An 18,778-nucleotide genomic window follows, 5' to 3' on the forward strand; every position below is an offset into this window, starting at 1 on the left:
TCTTTTTTATATTGTTAACTCAGACTTGAAAGGCATGATAATGAGATATAATGTAAAGGTTCAAGAATTCCTTGAAGATATGAAAGCAAACAAAATTGACAAGCAAATTAGTTAAGCTTTCCATAGTTTATGGCTTTGTATTTTGCAAGCAGAGTTTATCATCACTTAGTTTTCCAAATTGTTAGTAATTTCTTAAGAATAATAGAGCTGTTGCCATTTGAGAGTATGACAAGATCTGTCTATTCTGAAGAATCTAAAAACAATTTGGAGGTCATTTTAATGACTTGTCTTTCCTCCAGCCTATTACTGTATTCATATTTTATCAGATAAAACCTCCACAAAAGTATTTCTGAAGCTTTGTAACCTGTAGATGTTTTATATCTAACAACAAAATATATATCCCATGTATTTTTACAGATTATACCACAGACAATGTTCAGTTTACTGGCCAGAATTATAGACATGCAGACTCATCAAATTAAAGAAGTACCTACCAGACTGGAGAAAGATAAAATGAAAGAGTTTGCACAGTTAGATGAGAGATATGAGGTTAGGATTGATATGTACAATATATTTCAATAGGTCATTTGGATAAAATACCATATTAAGAATTAAGAAGTTATCTATTTTTCAATTTATTTTATAGATTGCATAAATGTTATGCATAGTTTAAATATTGGTTCAACAAAGTTAATTAGCAAATAAAGAAATGAGGAGATATCAAGATGATAATCCAAAACGGAGGAAAGAGAACCAACATGTAAACAATAATGTAAAAAGACAATAGCTCACAATTAATTCAAACACTACACAGGTAACTTGAGATTTAGCAACACAGACATCATGAAAATCAAAGGCCAAATATTGTTACAACTCCAAAGTGTTTTCCTGGGTCCCATGTATGAAATGATATATCTCATATGTCCTAAGATACTTTCAAAAACCACTAGTTGTGTTAGTAACATAATTAATTAAAAGCATGAAATATCCTCATTATTTTTACCATGTTTCAATATTGTCATGGACCAGTTCGTAGAAATATCTGTACTTAAAAGTTGTTGTATTATATATTTCTTTCTGGAAAGTTAAGTTTTATTTTGCAGGTAGCCAAACTAACACATTCTATATCTGTGTTTACTGAAGGTATTCTTATGATGAAAACTACTCTGGTGGGAATCATTAAGGTAAGTAACTTGAGATAAGATGTCTCATTGGCACTCATACCACATCTTCTTATATTAATATAGTCTTGCATTTTGGTATGTACATTATATGAGAATTAGTATTATAGCAGTGTTAACTCAAATTATTTTGAACAAACATGCTATTGTAAGGCAAAGTGAGTTAGTAATGAGAATAGCACTGAAACATTGGAAAGTTTCAGATGAAAAAAAAGACTGGCATTTTACTGTTTGTAAATGTAAATTTAGTAGTAAAATTCTGGTGTGACAATTACAAGTCTTATTGCAGTTAAATGGAATTTCTTCTTCATAAATGAAACTCCTTTTAGAGCGTTTGATAATTTTTTTTTACCTATTTATTGTTTTACTAAAATTTAAGAGCTATGAGTGGTATATTATATTAATGAAAATCAGTTTTTTACTTGATACATATTTATTTTTTGTTTTTCTTTCAGATTGATCCAAAACAGTTGCTAGAAGATGGGATCAGGAAAGAACTTGTACAACAAGTAGCTTTGGCATTACATAAAGGATTGATGTTCAACCCAAAAGCTAGGGTAAAACTGTGTTTAATGGATGAAGTACATGTACCAACTATACATGCACAAAACTCTAAACCATAAATGTTTAAAGCTTTTCACAGTGGTTTAAACTTGATAGCATTGATGTATTCAGTATAAGAAATCAAACATATAATTTTTTAGCATTAAAGTTGAAAAAAATATTCATAGAAGTAGGTTTAATCATTTGTGACTCTTGATAAAAACGGAAGTGACAATACAACAAAAGAACATGCAGTGTCATGCAAAGATTTAGTTTGATCAGATGACCGGATCTATGTGGTCAGTTTCAGTGAGGTTTTAAATTATATAAATTACATTTCTCAATATTAAAATATATTAAAAGTTTATTATTGTGAAATATATTTTTCACAGACCAGTGAATTGATGCCCAAGCTAGAATCGTTGGGAGACAGAATGGATGGTTTTAGGATATCATTTGAGTATATCCAGGACTATGTAAATATTTATGGATTGAAGATTTGGCAGGAAGAAGTCTCCCGCATCATTAACTATAATGTGGAACAAGAATGTAACAGCTTCCTCAGAACTAAGGTAACTGGTTAAATATACAAGAATTCATTAGGCTAGTGACAATATGATTACTGAGATTCACATTCTGTCATGGATGCTTCTAAATTATCTAAAAAAAAAACATTTTTGGGAAGCTTTGTTGTGTATAACAACCTCACATACAAGAAAGTTACTGTGACCTACATTTTATGCTTTATTGACTTCAAGTTAGGTCAATATCAGAGTTATATGATAAAAGACCAGATACTGAGTGACTTGCAATTATTAATTAAGGAGAAAATATGCATTTTTGGCATAATAACTTCCTTCTCATGAACGTGTAAAGCAAGCAACTATCAATTTATCAATCCTCCTCCTGAAAATTATCTAAGTCATTTGTAAGAATCTAAGTGATCATTTGTCATGAAACTTTGTGCAATGACACTTCCATGTTAAAGAACTGATCGTTGAATAGCTATGTTTTAACTGATAGGTACAAGATTGGCAGAGTATATACCAGTCTACAGCTATACCTATACCAAGATACCAACCTGTAGATGAGAGTGTCAACTTTATAGGAAGACTGGCAAGGGAGATAATTAGAATCACAGATCCTAAGTAAGTATAAAAAAGTTTTTTATGTGATATAATTGCCAAGAGACAACTCTTCACAAGAGACCAAAATGACCCAGGAATTAACAACTATAGGTCACAGTACAGCCTTCAACAATTTACAATTGGAGATTTATGTTAAACATTTAATATTGGTATTCTAGCTTAAATGATGAATCTGCAGGTAGACAAGAAATGTTTTATATTAAAGGAAATAATTACAATCACAAATCGTAACATATTCATGGAGAGCAACTTTATTAGAACTTTGGTGGATAGTTATCTGATTAGCAATCATACCCAGATTTTTTTTTATATAGTAAACAGGTTTTTCCTGAATAAAAAAAAACAGTTTGAAAAAAACATAATATTTAATTTGAAAAAATTCTTTTTTTAGACTTACATCCTATATAGATCCAATGAAGGCTTGGTATGATGTGAAAACAAAACAGGAATTAGTCAATAGAAAGTTATTCCAGAAACTACAGGTGAGGAAAAGCAAATGGAAACCTATTTGGCACATGTGAAAGGAATATCATACAAAACAAAACAGGAATTAGTCAATAGAAAGTTGTTCCAAAAACTACAGGTAAGGAATATCATACAAAACAAAACAGGAATTAGTCAATAGAAAGTTGTTCCAAAAACTTCAGGTAAGGAATATCATACAAAACAAAACAGGAATTAGTCAATAGAAAGTTATTCCAAACACTTTAGGTGAGGAATATCATACAAAACAAAACAGGAATTAGTCAATAGAAAGTTATTCCAAACACTTTAGGTGAGGAATATCATACAAAACAAAACAAAACAAAACAGGAATTAGTCAATAGAAAGTTGTTCCAAAAACTACAGGTAAGGAATATCATACAAAACAAAACAAAACAAAACAGGAATTAGTCAATAGAAAGTTATTCCAAAAACTACAGGTAAGGAATATCATACAAAACAAAACAGGAATTAGTCAATAGAAAGTTGTTCCAAAAACTTCAGGTAAGGAATATCATACAAAACAAAACAGGAATTAGTCAATAGAAAGTTATTCCAAACACTTTAGGTGAGGAATATCATACAAAACAAAACAGGAATTAGTCAATAGAAAGTTGTTCCAAAAACTACAGGTAAGGAATATCATACAAAACAAAACAAAACAAAACAGGAATTAGTCAATAGAAAGTTATTCCAGAAACTTCAGGTAAGGAATATCATATGATGTGAAGACAAAACAGAAATTAGTCAATAGAAAGTTATTCCAAAAACTTCAGGTAAGGAATATCATATGATGTGAAGACAAAACAGGAATTAGTCGATAGAAAGTTATTCCAAAAACTACAGGTAAGGAATATCATACAAAACAAACCAGGAATTAGTCAGTAGAAAGTTGTTCCAAAAACTACAGGTAAGGAATATCATACAAAACAAAACAGGAATTAGTCAATAGAAAGTTATTCCAGAAACTTCAGGTAAGGAATATCATACAAAACAAAACAAAACAAAACAGGAATTAGTCAATAGAAAGTTGTTCCAAAAACTACAGGTAAGGAATATCATACAAAACAAAACAGGAATTAGTCAATAGAAAGTTGTTCCAAAAACTACAGGTAAGGAATATCATACAAAACAAAACAAAACAGGAATTAGTCAATAGAAAGTTATTCCAAAAACTACAGGTAAGGAATATCATATGATGTGAAGACAAAACAGAAATTAGTCAGTAGAAAGTTATTCCAAAAACTTCAGGTAAGGAATATCATATGATGTGAAGACAAAACAGGAATTAGTCGATAGAAAGTTATTCCAAAAACTACAGGTAAGGAATATCATACAAAACAAAACAGGAATTAGTCAATAGAAAGTTGTTCCAAAAACTTCAGGTAAGGAATATCATACAAAACAAAACAGGAATTAGTCAATAGAAAGTTGTTCCAAAAACTTCAGATAAGGAATATCATACAAAACAAAACAGGAATTAGTCAATAGAAAGTTATTCCAAAAACTACAGGTAAGGAATATCATACAAAACAAAACAGGAATTAGTCAATAGAAAGTTGTTCCAAAAACTTCAGGTAAGGAATATCATACAAAACAAAACAGGAATTAGTCAGTAGAAAGTTGTTCCAAAAACTACAGGTAAGGAATATCATACAAAACAAAACAAAACAAAACAGGAATTAGTCAATAGAAAGTTATTCCAAAAACTACAGGTAAGGAATATCATACAAAACAAAACAGGAATTAGTCAATAGAAAGTTGTTCCAAAAACTTCAGGTAAGGAATATCATACAAAACAAAACAGGAATTAGTCAATAGAAAGTTATTCCAAACACTTTAGGTGAGGAATATCATACAAAACAAAACAAAACAAAACAGGAATTAGTCAATAGAAAGTTATTCCAGAAACTTCAGGTAAGGAATATCATATGATGTGAAGACAAAACAGAAATTAGTCAGTAGAAAGTTATTCCAAACACTTTAGGTGAGGAATATCATACAAAACAAAACAGGAATTAGTCAATAGAAAGTTGTTCCAAAAACTACAGGTAAGGAATATCATACAAAACAAAACAAAACAAAACAGGAATTAGTCAATAGAAAGTTATTCCAGAAACTTCAGGTAAGGAATATCATACAAAACAAAACAGGAATTAGTCAATAGAAAGTTGTTCCAAAAACTTCAGGTAAGGAATATCATACAAAACAAAACAGGAATTAGTCAATAGAAAGTTATTCCAAAAACTACAGGTAAGGAATATCATACAAAACAAAACAAAACAGGAATTAGTCAATAGAAAGTTATTCCAAAAACTACAGGTAAGGAATATCATACAAAACAAAACAGGAATTAGTCAATAGAAAGTTGTTCCAAAAACTTCAGGTAAGGAATATCATACAAAACAAAACAGGAATTAGTCAATAGAAAGTTATTCCAAAAACTACAGGTAAGGAATATCATACAAAACAAAACAAAACAAAACAGGAATTAGTCAATAGAAAGTTGTTCCAAAAACTTCAGGTAAGGAATATCATACAAAACAAAACAGGAATTAGTCAATAGAAAGTTATTCCAAAAACTACAGGTAAGGAATATCATACAAAACAAAACAAAACAGGAATTAGTCAATAGAAAGTTATTCCAAAAACTACAGGTAAGGAATATCATACAAAACAAAACAGGAATTAGTCAATAGAAAGTTGTTCCAAAAACTTCAGGTAAGGAATATCATACAAAACAAAACAGGAATTAGTCAATAGAAAGTTATTCCAAAAACTACAGGTAAGGAATATCATACAAAACAAAACAAAACAGGAATTAGTCAATAGAAAGTTATTCCAAAAACTACAGGTAAGGAATATCATACAAAACAAAACAAAACAAAACAGGAATTAGTCAATAGAAAGTTATTCCAAAAACTACAGGTAAGGAATATCATACAAAACAAAACAGGAATTAGTCAATAGAAAGTTATTCCAAAAACTACAGGTAAGGAATATCATACAAAACAAAACAGGAATTAGTCAATAGAAAGTTATTCCAAACACTTTAGGTGAGGAATATCATACAAAACAAAACAGGAATTAGTCAATAGAAAGTTGTTCCAAAAACTACAGGTAAGGAATATCATACAAAACAAAACAAAACAAAACAGGAATTAGTCAATAGAAAGTTATTCCAGAAACTTCAGGTAAGGAATATCATACAAAACAAAACAGGAATTAGTCAATAGAAAGTTGTTCCAAAAACTTCAGGTAAGGAATATCATACAAAACAAAACAAAACAAAACAGGAATTAGTCAATAGAAAGTTATTCCAAAAACTACAGGTAAGGAATATCATACAAAACAAAACAGGAATTAGTCAATAGAAAGTTATTCCAGAAACTTCAGGTAAGGAATATCATACAAAACAAAACAAAACAAAACAGGAATTAGTCAATAGAAAGTTGTTCCAAAAACTACAGGTAAGGAATATCATACAAAACAAAACAGGAATTAGTCAATAGAAAGTTGTTCCAAAAACTACAGGTAAGGAATATCATACAAAACAAAACAAAACAGGAATTAGTCAATAGAAAGTTATTCCAAAAACTACAGGTAAGGAATATCATATGATGTGAAGACAAAACAGAAATTAGTCAGTAGAAAGTTATTCCAAAAACTTCAGGTAAGGAATATCATATGATGTGAAGACAAAACAGGAATTAGTCGATAGAAAGTTATTCCAAAAACTACAGGTAAGGAATATCATACAAAACAAAACAGGAATTAGTCAATAGAAAGTTGTTCCAAAAACTTCAGGTAAGGAATATCATACAAAACAAAACAGGAATTAGTCAATAGAAAGTTGTTCCAAAAACTTCAGGTAAGGAATATCATACAAAACAAAACAGGAATTAGTCAATAGAAAGTTATTCCAAAAACTACAGGTAAGGAATATCATACAAAACAAAACAGGAATTAGTCAATAGAAAGTTGTTCCAAAAACTTCAGGTAAGGAATATCATACAAAACAAAACAGGAATTAGTCAGTAGAAAGTTGTTCCAAAAACTACAGGTAAGGAATATCATACAAAACAAAACAAAACAAAACAGGAATTAGTCAATAGAAAGTTATTCCAAAAACTACAGGTAAGGAATATCATACAAAACAAAACAGGAATTAGTCAATAGAAAGTTGTTCCAAAAACTTCAGGTAAGGAATATCATACAAAACAAAACAGGAATTAGTCAATAGAAAGTTATTCCAAACACTTTAGGTGAGGAATATCATACAAAACAAAACAAAACAAAACAGGAATTAGTCAATAGAAAGTTATTCCAGAAACTTCAGGTAAGGAATATCATATGATGTGAAGACAAAACAGAAATTAGTCAGTAGAAAGTTATTCCAAACACTTTAGGTGAGGAATATCATACAAAACAAAACAGGAATTAGTCAATAGAAAGTTGTTCCAAAAACTACAGGTAAGGAATATCATACAAAACAAAACAAAACAAAACAGGAATTAGTCAATAGAAAGTTATTCCAGAAACTTCAGGTAAGGAATATCATACAAAACAAAACAGGAATTAGTCAATAGAAAGTTGTTCCAAAAACTTCAGGTAAGGAATATCATACAAAACAAAACAGGAATTAGTCAATAGAAAGTTATTCCAAAAACTACAGGTAAGGAATATCATACAAAACAAAACAAAACAGGAATTAGTCAATAGAAAGTTATTCCAAAAACTACAGGTAAGGAATATCATACAAAACAAAACAAAACAAAACAGGAATTAGTCAATAGAAAGTTATTCCAAAAACTACAGGTAAGGAATATCATACAAAACAAAACAGGAATTAGTCAATAGAAAGTTGTTCCAAAAACTTCAGGTAAGGAATATCATACAAAACAAAACAGGAATTAGTCAATAGAAAGTTATTCCAAACACTTTAGGTGAGGAATATCATACAAAACAAAACAGGAATTAGTCAATAGAAAGTTGTTCCAAAAACTACAGGTAAGGAATATCATACAAAACAAAACAAAACAAAACAGGAATTAGTCAAAAGAAAGTTGTTCCAAAAACTTCAGGTAAGGAATATCATATGACGTGAAGACAAAACAGAAATTAGTCGATAGAAAGTTATTCCAAACACTTCAGGTAAGGAATATCATACAAAACAAAACAGGAATTAGTCAATAGAAAGTTATTCCAAAAACTACAGGTAAGGAATATCATACAAAACAAAACAAAACAGGAATTAGTCAATAGAAAGTTATTCCAAAAACTACAGGTAAGGAATATCATACAAAACAAAACAAAACAAAACAGGAATTAGTCAATAGAAAGTTATTCCAAAAACTACAGGTAAGGAATATCATACAAAACAAAACAGGAATTAGTCAATAGAAAGTTGTTCCAAAAACTTCAGGTAAGGAATATCATACAAAACAAAACAGGAATTAGTCAATAGAAAGTTATTCCAAACACTTTAGGTGAGGAATATCATACAAAACAAAACAGGAATTAGTCAATAGAAAGTTGTTCCAAAAACTACAGGTAAGGAATATCATACAAAACAAAACAAAACAAAACAGGAATTAGTCAATAGAAAGTTATTCCAGAAACTTCAGGTAAGGAATATCATACAAAACAAAACAGGAATTAGTCAATAGAAAGTTGTTCCAAAAACTTCAGGTAAGGAATATCATACAAAACAAAACAAAACAAAACAGGAATTAGTCAATAGAAAGTTATTCCAAAAACTACAGGTAAGGAATATCATACAAAACAAAACAGGAATTAGTCAATAGAAAGTTATTCCAAAAACTACAGGTAAGGAATATCATACAAAACAAAACAGGAATTAGTCGATAGAAAGTTGTTCCAAAAACTACAGGTAAGGAATATCATACAAAACAAAACAAAACAAAACAGGAATTAGTCAATAGAAAGTTATTCCAAACACTTTAGGTGAGGAATATCATACAAAACAAAACAGGAATTAGTCAATAGAAAGTTATTCCAAAAACTACAGGTAAGGAATATCATACAAAACAAAACAGGAATTAGTCAATAGAAAGTTATTCCAAAAACTACAGGTAAGGAATATCATACAAAACAAAACAGGAATTAGTCAATAGAAAGTTATTCCAAACACTTTAGGTGAGGAATATCATACAAAACAAAACAGGAATTAGTCAATAGAAAGTTGTTCCAAAAACTACAGGTAAGGAATATCATACAAAACAAAACAAAACAAAACAGGAATTAGTCAATAGAAAGTTATTCCAGAAACTTCAGGTAAGGAATATCATACAAAACAAAACAGGAATTAGTCAATAGAAAGTTGTTCCAAAAACTTCAGGTAAGGAATATCATACAAAACAAAACAAAACAAAACAGGAATTAGTCAATAGAAAGTTATTCCAAAAACTACAGGTAAGGAATATCATACAAAACAAAACAGGAATTAGTCAATAGAAAGTTATTCCAGAAACTTCAGGTAAGGAATATCATACAAAACAAAACAAAACAAAACAGGAATTAGTCAATAGAAAGTTGTTCCAAAAACTACAGGTAAGGAATATCATACAAAACAAAACAGGAATTAGTCAATAGAAAGTTGTTCCAAAAACTACAGGTAAGGAATATCATACAAAACAAAACAAAACAGGAATTAGTCAATAGAAAGTTATTCCAAAAACTACAGGTAAGGAATATCATATGATGTGAAGACAAAACAGAAATTAGTCAGTAGAAAGTTATTCCAAAAACTTCAGGTAAGGAATATAATATGATGTGAAGACAAAACAGGAATTAGTCGATAGAAAGTTATTCCAAAAACTACAGGTAAGGAATATCATACAAAACAAAACAGGAATTAGTCAATAGAAAGTTGTTCCAAAAACTTCAGGTAAGGAATATCATACAAAACAAAACAGGAATTAGTCAATAGAAAGTTGTTCCAAAAACTTCAGGTAAGGAATATCATACAAAACAAAACAGGAATTAGTCAATAGAAAGTTATTCCAAAAACTACAGGTAAGGAATATCATACAAAACAAAACAGGAATTAGTCAATAGAAAGTTGTTCCAAAAACTTCAGGTAAGGAATATCATACAAAACAAAACAGGAATTAGTCAGTAGAAAGTTGTTCCAAAAACTACAGGTAAGGAATATCATACAAAACAAAACAAAACAAAACAGGAATTAGTCAATAGAAAGTTATTCCAAAAACTACAGGTAAGGAATATCATACAAAACAAAACAGGAATTAGTCAATAGAAAGTTGTTCCAAAAACTTCAGGTAAGGAATATCATACAAAACAAAACAGGAATTAGTCAATAGAAAGTTATTCCAAACACTTTAGGTGAGGAATATCATACAAAACAAAACAAAACAAAACAGGAATTAGTCAATAGAAAGTTATTCCAGAAACTTCAGGTAAGGAATATCATATGATGTGAAGACAAAACAGAAATTAGTCAGTAGAAAGTTATTCCAAACACTTTAGGTGAGGAATATCATACAAAACAAAACAGGAATTAGTCAATAGAAAGTTGTTCCAAAAACTACAGGTAAGGAATATCATACAAAACAAAACAAAACAAAACAGGAATTAGTCAATAGAAAGTTATTCCAGAAACTTCAGGTAAGGAATATCATACAAAACAAAACAGGAATTAGTCAATAGAAAGTTGTTCCAAAAACTTCAGGTAAGGAATATCATACAAAACAAAACAGGAATTAGTCAATAGAAAGTTATTCCAAAAACTACAGGTAAGGAATATCATACAAAACAAAACAAAACAGGAATTAGTCAATAGAAAGTTATTCCAAAAACTACAGGTAAGGAATATCATACAAAACAAAACAAAACAAAACAGGAATTAGTCAATAGAAAGTTATTCCAAAAACTACAGGTAAGGAATATCATACAAAACAAAACAGGAATTAGTCAATAGAAAGTTGTTCCAAAAACTTCAGGTAAGGAATATCATACAAAACAAAACAGGAATTAGTCAATAGAAAGTTATTCCAAACACTTTAGGTGAGGAATATCATACAAAACAAAACAGGAATTAGTCAATAGAAAGTTGTTCCAAAAACTACAGGTAAGGAATATCATACAAAACAAAACAAAACAAAACAGGAATTAGTCAATAGAAAGTTGTTCCAAAAACTTCAGGTAAGGAATATCATATGACGTGAAGACAAAACAGAAATTAGTCGATAGAAAGTTATTCCAAACACTTCAGGTAAGGAATATCATACAAAACAAAACAGGAATTAGTCAATAGAAAGTTATTCCAAAAACTACAGGTAAGGAATATCATACAAAACAAAACAAAACAGGAATTAGTCAATAGAAAGTTATTCCAAAAACTACAGGTAAGGAATATCATACAAAACAAAACAAAACAAAACAGGAATTAGTCAATAGAAAGTTATTCCAAAAACTACAGGTAAGGAATATCATACAAAACAAAACAGGAATTAGTCAATAGAAAGTTGTTCCAAAAACTTCAGGTAAGGAATATCATACAAAACAAAACAGGAATTAGTCAATAGAAAGTTATTCCAAACACTTTAGGTGAGGAATATCATACAAAACAAAACAGGAATTAGTCAATAGAAAGTTGTTCCAAAAACTACAGGTAAGGAATATCATACAAAACAAAACAAAACAAAACAGGAATTAGTCAATAGAAAGTTATTCCAGAAACTTCAGGTAAGGAATATCATACAAAACAAAACAGGAATTAGTCAATAGAAAGTTGTTCCAAAAACTTCAGGTAAGGAATATCATACAAAACAAAACAAAACAAAACAGGAATTAGTCAATAGAAAGTTATTCCAAAAACTACAGGTAAGGAATATCATACAAAACAAAACAGGAATTAGTCAATAGAAAGTTATTCCAAAAACTACAGGTAAGGAATATCATACAAAACAAAACAGGAATTAGTCGATAGAAAGTTGTTCCAAAAACTACAGGTAAGGAATATCATACAAAACAAAACAAAACAAAACAGGAATTAGTCAATAGAAAGTTATTCCAAACACTTTAGGTGAGGAATATCATACAAAACAAAACAGGAATTAGTCAATAGAAAGTTATTCCAAACACTTTAGGTGAGGAATATCATACAAAACAAAACAAAACAAAACAGGAATTAGTCAATAGAAAGTTATTCCAGAAACTTCAGGTAAGGAATATCATATGATGTGAAGACAAAACAGAAATTAGTCAGTAGAAAGTTATTCCAAACACTTTAGGTGAGGAATATCATACAAAACAAAACAGGAATTAGTCAATAGAAAGTTGTTCCAAAAACTACAGGTAAGGAATATCATACAAAACAAAACAAAACAAAACAGGAATTAGTCAATAGAAAGTTATTCCAGAAACTTCAGGTAAGGAATATCATACAAAACAAAACAGGAATTAGTCAATAGAAAGTTGTTCCAAAAACTTCAGGTAAGGAATATCATACAAAACAAAACAAAACAAAACAGGAATTAGTCAATAGAAAGTTGTTCCAAAAACTTCAGGTAAGGAATATCATATGACGTGAAGACAAAACAGAAATTAGTCGATAGAAAGTTATTCCAAACACTTCAGGTGAGGAATATCATATGGATACCTGTTTGTATTGCAATTAGTTGATATTTGTTATTTTAATGTCAAATTCTACCATGAAATACTTTTTAAAGGAATATTTCTTTTCATTTTTGGTGTCCCACTGTTGCTCTTTTTTTCTTTCCTGAAAGTGTTTTTTTTTTTACTAATGTGTTATATTTTGTTAAAAAAGTCTTATTAGAGATGACAAATTGGATATGAACATTTCATATTTTAATGAATAAATAAAGACAAATATCATACAAGTACTGATGAAAATTGTCAAATTATGAAATCTTCGGAGAAGCAATACAAAAAACCTTTAGATAAAGCAATCATTGCTCATAAAAAGAAAGTGGCAAAAAAAAATAAACACATTGAGATCCAATTACTCAAAAGAGTATTGAAAATTACTTAACAAAAGAAAAAAGAGAGCCCAACCTGACATCAACAAATTATTCGATTTTTTTCAAAAATCCGAACGACGCCCCAGAAATTGAAGAAAATACAAATATTCCAACTCTAAATCCGAATGATGTCGATAGGCTTCATGAAGATCTAAACAGAAGATTTTTTTTTTTCTAAAGACGAAATTCTTAAGGGCATCAAAAACCTGAAAAATGATTAAGCATTTGGGGATGATCGTATAATAAATGAATATATCCAAGTCTACAGCTAGTTTATTCATTGAATTTTACGAAAAATTATTTAACGTTATATTTCGAACTGGTATTATATCTAACAGTTAGCTAGTTGGTTACATTAAGTCTGTTTATAAAAATAAAGGTAGCAAGTTGGACCCCAAAAATTTTAGACCATTTACCATTTTGAGTTGTATGGGGAAACTTTTTACCGCAATTTTATGCGAGCGACTTAATCTTTTCTCTGAAGAATTCATGAGTTTAAACGAAAACCAATGTGGTTTTAGAACGGGTTATTCAACAACCGATAATTTATTTGTGATATATAATTAGCACAGTTTTGGAGATTTTTTAATATTTTTTATTAAAGTTTCTGTTATAATTAAACAAGTCTGTGGACAAATATTCTTTTTTTTTCTTTCCATTAAACTTTTTGTGTGGCATAATGTAAAGGATAATTAAATTATTTTGATTTATCCAACTGCATGAATTAAAAAAAAATGCAACTTTTATTAAATATCAACAAACAATATTTCAAGAGAACCAACTTTCCAACTACATTTATTTCATTGTAGAATTTTCCTGATTTCACAACTTTTGAAATCATAAAAATGGTCACTTTTATTAAAAAAATAATTAAAGAGAAACAAATCCCTAATTACATGTTGTTCAAATTGCTATAAAAACACATTTAGGTTTAATTTGTTTATTTAATATTTTTATCTAAATTCACATTTCGCCTTAGTTCAATTCCCATCTGGCCTTAGTATATTTTATACCTTTTTTACCTGGAATTCACAGCTAAGGCGAAATGGGAACACACCCTTTCAAATCATCTTTACAAACTGTCTTCTATAACTTTAATGAATAAAAATTAAAGGAAAAGTAAAACTGCTCTTCTTTTATATCTGCCCTATTTGGATTCTTGTATGCTTTTAAAAAATCTCAAAATTTTGAAAATGTATATAATACAGTAATGATATTGATCTAAACTATAGATGTAAATATATGAAAACAAACTTTGACATTTGTATAACTTTGTTTTGAAGTCATTTAAATATAATTCTCAAAAGATACTATACATGTATAAATATATATATGGGGAGTGAATGATTAGTGGCTAATAGAGCAAAGTTTGTTTTTTCTTTAATAGTTCTTTGAGCAAGACAATTTAAAGTAAAATGAACTGACCAGTTAAATGCTTTAATGGTTTAATTGTATCATTACAAGTGCAATATCTCTTGCATGTAAAAGACACCCTTGTAGATTTCGAAAAAGAGCAGGCTAATGCCACAACACGGCAGCTCTCAAACCCATAAAGTGGAAAGGGATTAATATAAGTTGTAATAACTTGTTTCCCAACCCACTATAAAAAGTATGTTTAAATAAGTATGAACTATTTTCCACCTATCAATTGATTTTTTTAATTTTTTTTTTATTTTATTACAGAGATCAGTCGGTACTTTTGGATTGACAGGCCTGGATCGTTTATTGTGTTTTATGATTGTTAAAGAATTACAGAATTATCAAGTTTTACTGAACAGAACTGTGCTGAATCCAAAAGACAAAACTTGGCTTGATCTACTGAATAACTTTGCCAAACAACTGAACCCTGTCAAAGGTATCATAGGTAAGGAGGCTTGATCTACTGAATAACTTTGCCAAACAACTGAACCCTGTCAAAGGTATCATAGGTAAGGAGGCTTGATCTACTGAATAACTTTGCCAAACAACTGAACCCTGTCAAAGGTATCATAGGTAAGGAGGCTCGATTTACTGAATAACTTTGCCAAACAACTGAACCCTGTCAAAGGTGTCATAGGTAAGGAGGCTTGATCTACTGAATAACTTTGCCAAACAACTGAACCCTGTCAAAGGTGTCATAGGTAAGGAGGCTTGGTCTACTGAATAACTTTGCCAAACAACTGAACCCTGTCAAAGGTATCATAGGTAAGGAGGCTTGATTTACTGAATAACTTTGCCAAACAACTGAATCCTGTCAAAGGTATCATAGGTAAGGAGGCTTGATTTACTGAATAACTTTGCCAAACAACTGAACCCTGTGAAAGGTATCATAGGTAAGGAGGCTTGATCCACTGAATAACTTTGCCAAACAACTGAACCCTGTCAAAGGTATCATAGGTAAGGAGGCTTGATCTACTGAATAACTTTGCCAAACAACTGAACCCTGTCAAAGGTATCATAGGTAAGGAGGCTTGATCTACTGAATAACTTTGCCAAACAACTGAACCCTGTCAAAGGTATCATAGGTAAGAAGGCTTGATTTACTGAATAACTTTGCCAAACAACTGAACCCTGTCAAAGGTGTCATAGGTAAGGAGGCTTGATCTACTGAATAACTTTGCCAAACAACTGAACCCTGTCAAAGGTATCATAGGTAAGAAGGCTTGATTTACTGAATAACTTTGCCAAACAACTGAACCCTGTCAAAGGTGTCATAGGTAAGGAGGCTTGGTCTACTGAATAACTTTGCCAAACAACTGAACCCTGTCAAAGGTATCATAGGTAAGAAGGCTTGATTTACTGAATAACTTTGCCAAACAACTGAACCCTGTCAAAGGTATCATAGGTAAGGAGAAAATAAGCATTTGTGAAATGATAGAACGATACTGGTCAGTGATAAAAACTTGAAGTTACTAATAATGTATGTTATGAATGGAGACATTTATATAAATATTAATTTTTCTTGTGTTTTGCCTTCCATGATAAAAATTATAATAGATAAATAGACAATTTAAATCACAAAAATGATCAACAAGGCAAGATTATTCCAGGTGTATGGAATAGTTGTAAGATGTACATGTCTGTCTGGCATGGTTCATCAAACTGTATCCTCATTTTCATACAACTTTGATAAATTTAAGTTTGGTGATACTGTTAATAAATCCTTCATATTATAGACTTTTAACATAAATTCAATCATAAGTAAAACAAGTGCGATATTTCAGAGTTTGCTCTTTTGTTTTTTGATATACTTGAATGCATTGGAAATAAAAAGTAATGTGAAAGAATTACATTTCATTTGTAGGGAATCCACAGAAGGTATATTCTACAATGATTTCAAGGTTGGGAAAATTGTGGCCTCATTTCATAGATGTCATTTTAAGAGTAAGTATGTATAAATTTAAAAAACAGATATTACTTTATTTCTGAAATAACTGCCGATTTTTTTGAGGCTTTATAAATAAATGTAGAAGCATATGCATGCCATAAGCTGTCATTTGTAAAGCCAGATGAATGCATACCAAAAATTGTATTTTTTACAGATTTTGTCAGCCATGGTGATAATTAGTTATAACCTTACAATACAATTGCAACAATAATACAGCAAAATTTGATAAATTGGTCATGGAAAAGGTCATCAAATCCTTAACATCAGAGTTTATTCTGTAATAAGATTATAAAGTTTGACAATTATAGTGTTTCTATATGTAGGTTGGTCAGATGCAGTTATTGAGGAGACAGATAGCTCATGAGCTAAGTACATCATGCAAGTTTGATTCTAAGTTTTTAGCAAGTACATTACAGACTTTTAATGAGTAAGTATTACCCAGATACAAAATATATTTTTAAAACTTGGAAAAACAAAATTTCGGTCTTTTGTAACTTTATATAAGTTTTTGTTATGGTCAATTTTATGGATCAAGAGTTATGATCCTTAGTACATGTATTGGAAAGTAGGCATTGTTGTTCTGTGTGAGCCAAGGCTCTTTGTTGAAGGCTGTATATTGACCTAAATGGTTTACTTTTATAAATTGTTATTTGGATGTAGAGTTGTCTCATTGGCACTCACACTACATCTTCCTATATCTATTGAATGTGGCAGGTAAAAAATCCTGGAAGTGCCTTTCAAAATACAGAAAACCAAGTTTGCTGTCAATTTGACTGCTCATTCCATGCCTAACATTAAAATTATTGGAAAATGTATGCCTTGACATATTTAAATTGAAAAACAGTTCATTGTTTAAGGACTAAGAGTATTATTGATCCAACATTTTTAAACAATTTTAAGATGGACTGTATAATAAAAAAAAATCAGCAAAAATGTGTTTATCTTTAACAACGTATGCGACATTCTGCGCAGTTGTAGTGAAACTTTAAAACCATTGTTTCATGTTAAAATACTCTTTCTGATTTCAGTGCCCTGATGTCAGACATAGAACAACATTACCAGGATCCGACTCTTCCTTACCCTAAGGAAGATAATCCTCTAATGTATGAACTGACAGCTTATCTAGAGTCAGCAGGATTCCATGATCCATTGGCTAAAATTTACATCACAACACAAAGACTGCCACATTTTTCCTTGTTTAACAGTTTATTTGTACTATCACACCTTCCTAAGCTAGTATACAGTAAATCTATCAGTAAGTACAATTATTGCTATACATATACAAATAAGGAGATGTGGTATGATTGCCAGGAGGACAACTATCCACAAAACTTATGTTAATATGATCTAGATTTTGGTCTTCAGTCCTTAGTTATCTATGTATGAATAAAAGAAGATTTTAGGTATAATTACACCTTATGTAGGAACCCAAGGTTTTGATTGGTTGATAGCCAGTGTATTTTTCACCAATTTACTGTTATCAAATCAATATCGTTCATTTTTTACACCAACGAGGTATATGCAAAAAGGATATGCCTTTTTTACCTTCTCTGTCATAATATTTGCCCAAAAATACTCTATCCAACTGGACGCTTGTAAGTCACAATCATCAATGTGTTTTTGAACGTTTACATTCGGTGTAATTAAACAGATATAGCATGTTCTTGAGGGGTATTTGCGAAAAAAAAACAGTCTTGAGAATGAATATCCCTCGCCTTACGGCTCGTGAAATTTAACATTATCGACTGGTATTTTTCGCAAATACCCCTCCTTTACATGATATACATGTTTATACATCAATGAAAGAGCAACCCAATGACACAAAAAAATCCTAAGTTACTGTATGTGTCACTTCAATCTGTTACTGTTTGTGTCACTTCAATCTGTTACTGTTTGTGTCACTTCAATCTGTTACTGTTTGGTAGGAAGGGGAGATTAGTTACTGTATGTGTCACTTCAATCTGTTACTGTTTGGTAGGAAGGGGAGATTAGTTACTGTATGTGTCACTTCAATCTGTTACTGTTTGG

General features: G+C 30.0%; 1 protein-coding gene across 1 annotated transcript in view; it reads left to right on the top strand.

Moving 5' to 3' along the window:
* LOC134693539 (WASH complex subunit 5-like) overlaps positions 1-18,778 on the top strand; it is a 35,744-nt gene that overhangs the window by 14,212 nt on the left and 2,754 nt on the right. Inside the window, exons 15-24 of the mRNA XM_063554380.1 lie at positions 418-549; positions 1,104-1,184; positions 1,637-1,738; positions 2,117-2,296; positions 2,748-2,872; positions 3,264-3,354; positions 15,067-15,247; positions 16,667-16,746; positions 17,074-17,177; positions 17,779-18,005. Coding sequence (XP_063410450.1) covers positions 418-549; positions 1,104-1,184; positions 1,637-1,738; positions 2,117-2,296; positions 2,748-2,872; positions 3,264-3,354; positions 15,067-15,247; positions 16,667-16,746; positions 17,074-17,177; positions 17,779-18,005 — 1,303 coding nt within the window. The remainder of the gene's footprint in view (positions 1-417; positions 550-1,103; positions 1,185-1,636; positions 1,739-2,116; positions 2,297-2,747; positions 2,873-3,263; positions 3,355-15,066; positions 15,248-16,666; positions 16,747-17,073; positions 17,178-17,778; positions 18,006-18,778) is intronic.

Source organism: Mytilus trossulus, chromosome 1 (genome assembly GCF_036588685.1).
Source record: "Mytilus trossulus isolate FHL-02 chromosome 1, PNRI_Mtr1.1.1.hap1, whole genome shotgun sequence".
Taxonomy (NCBI): Eukaryota; Metazoa; Mollusca; class Bivalvia; order Mytilida; family Mytilidae; genus Mytilus; species Mytilus trossulus.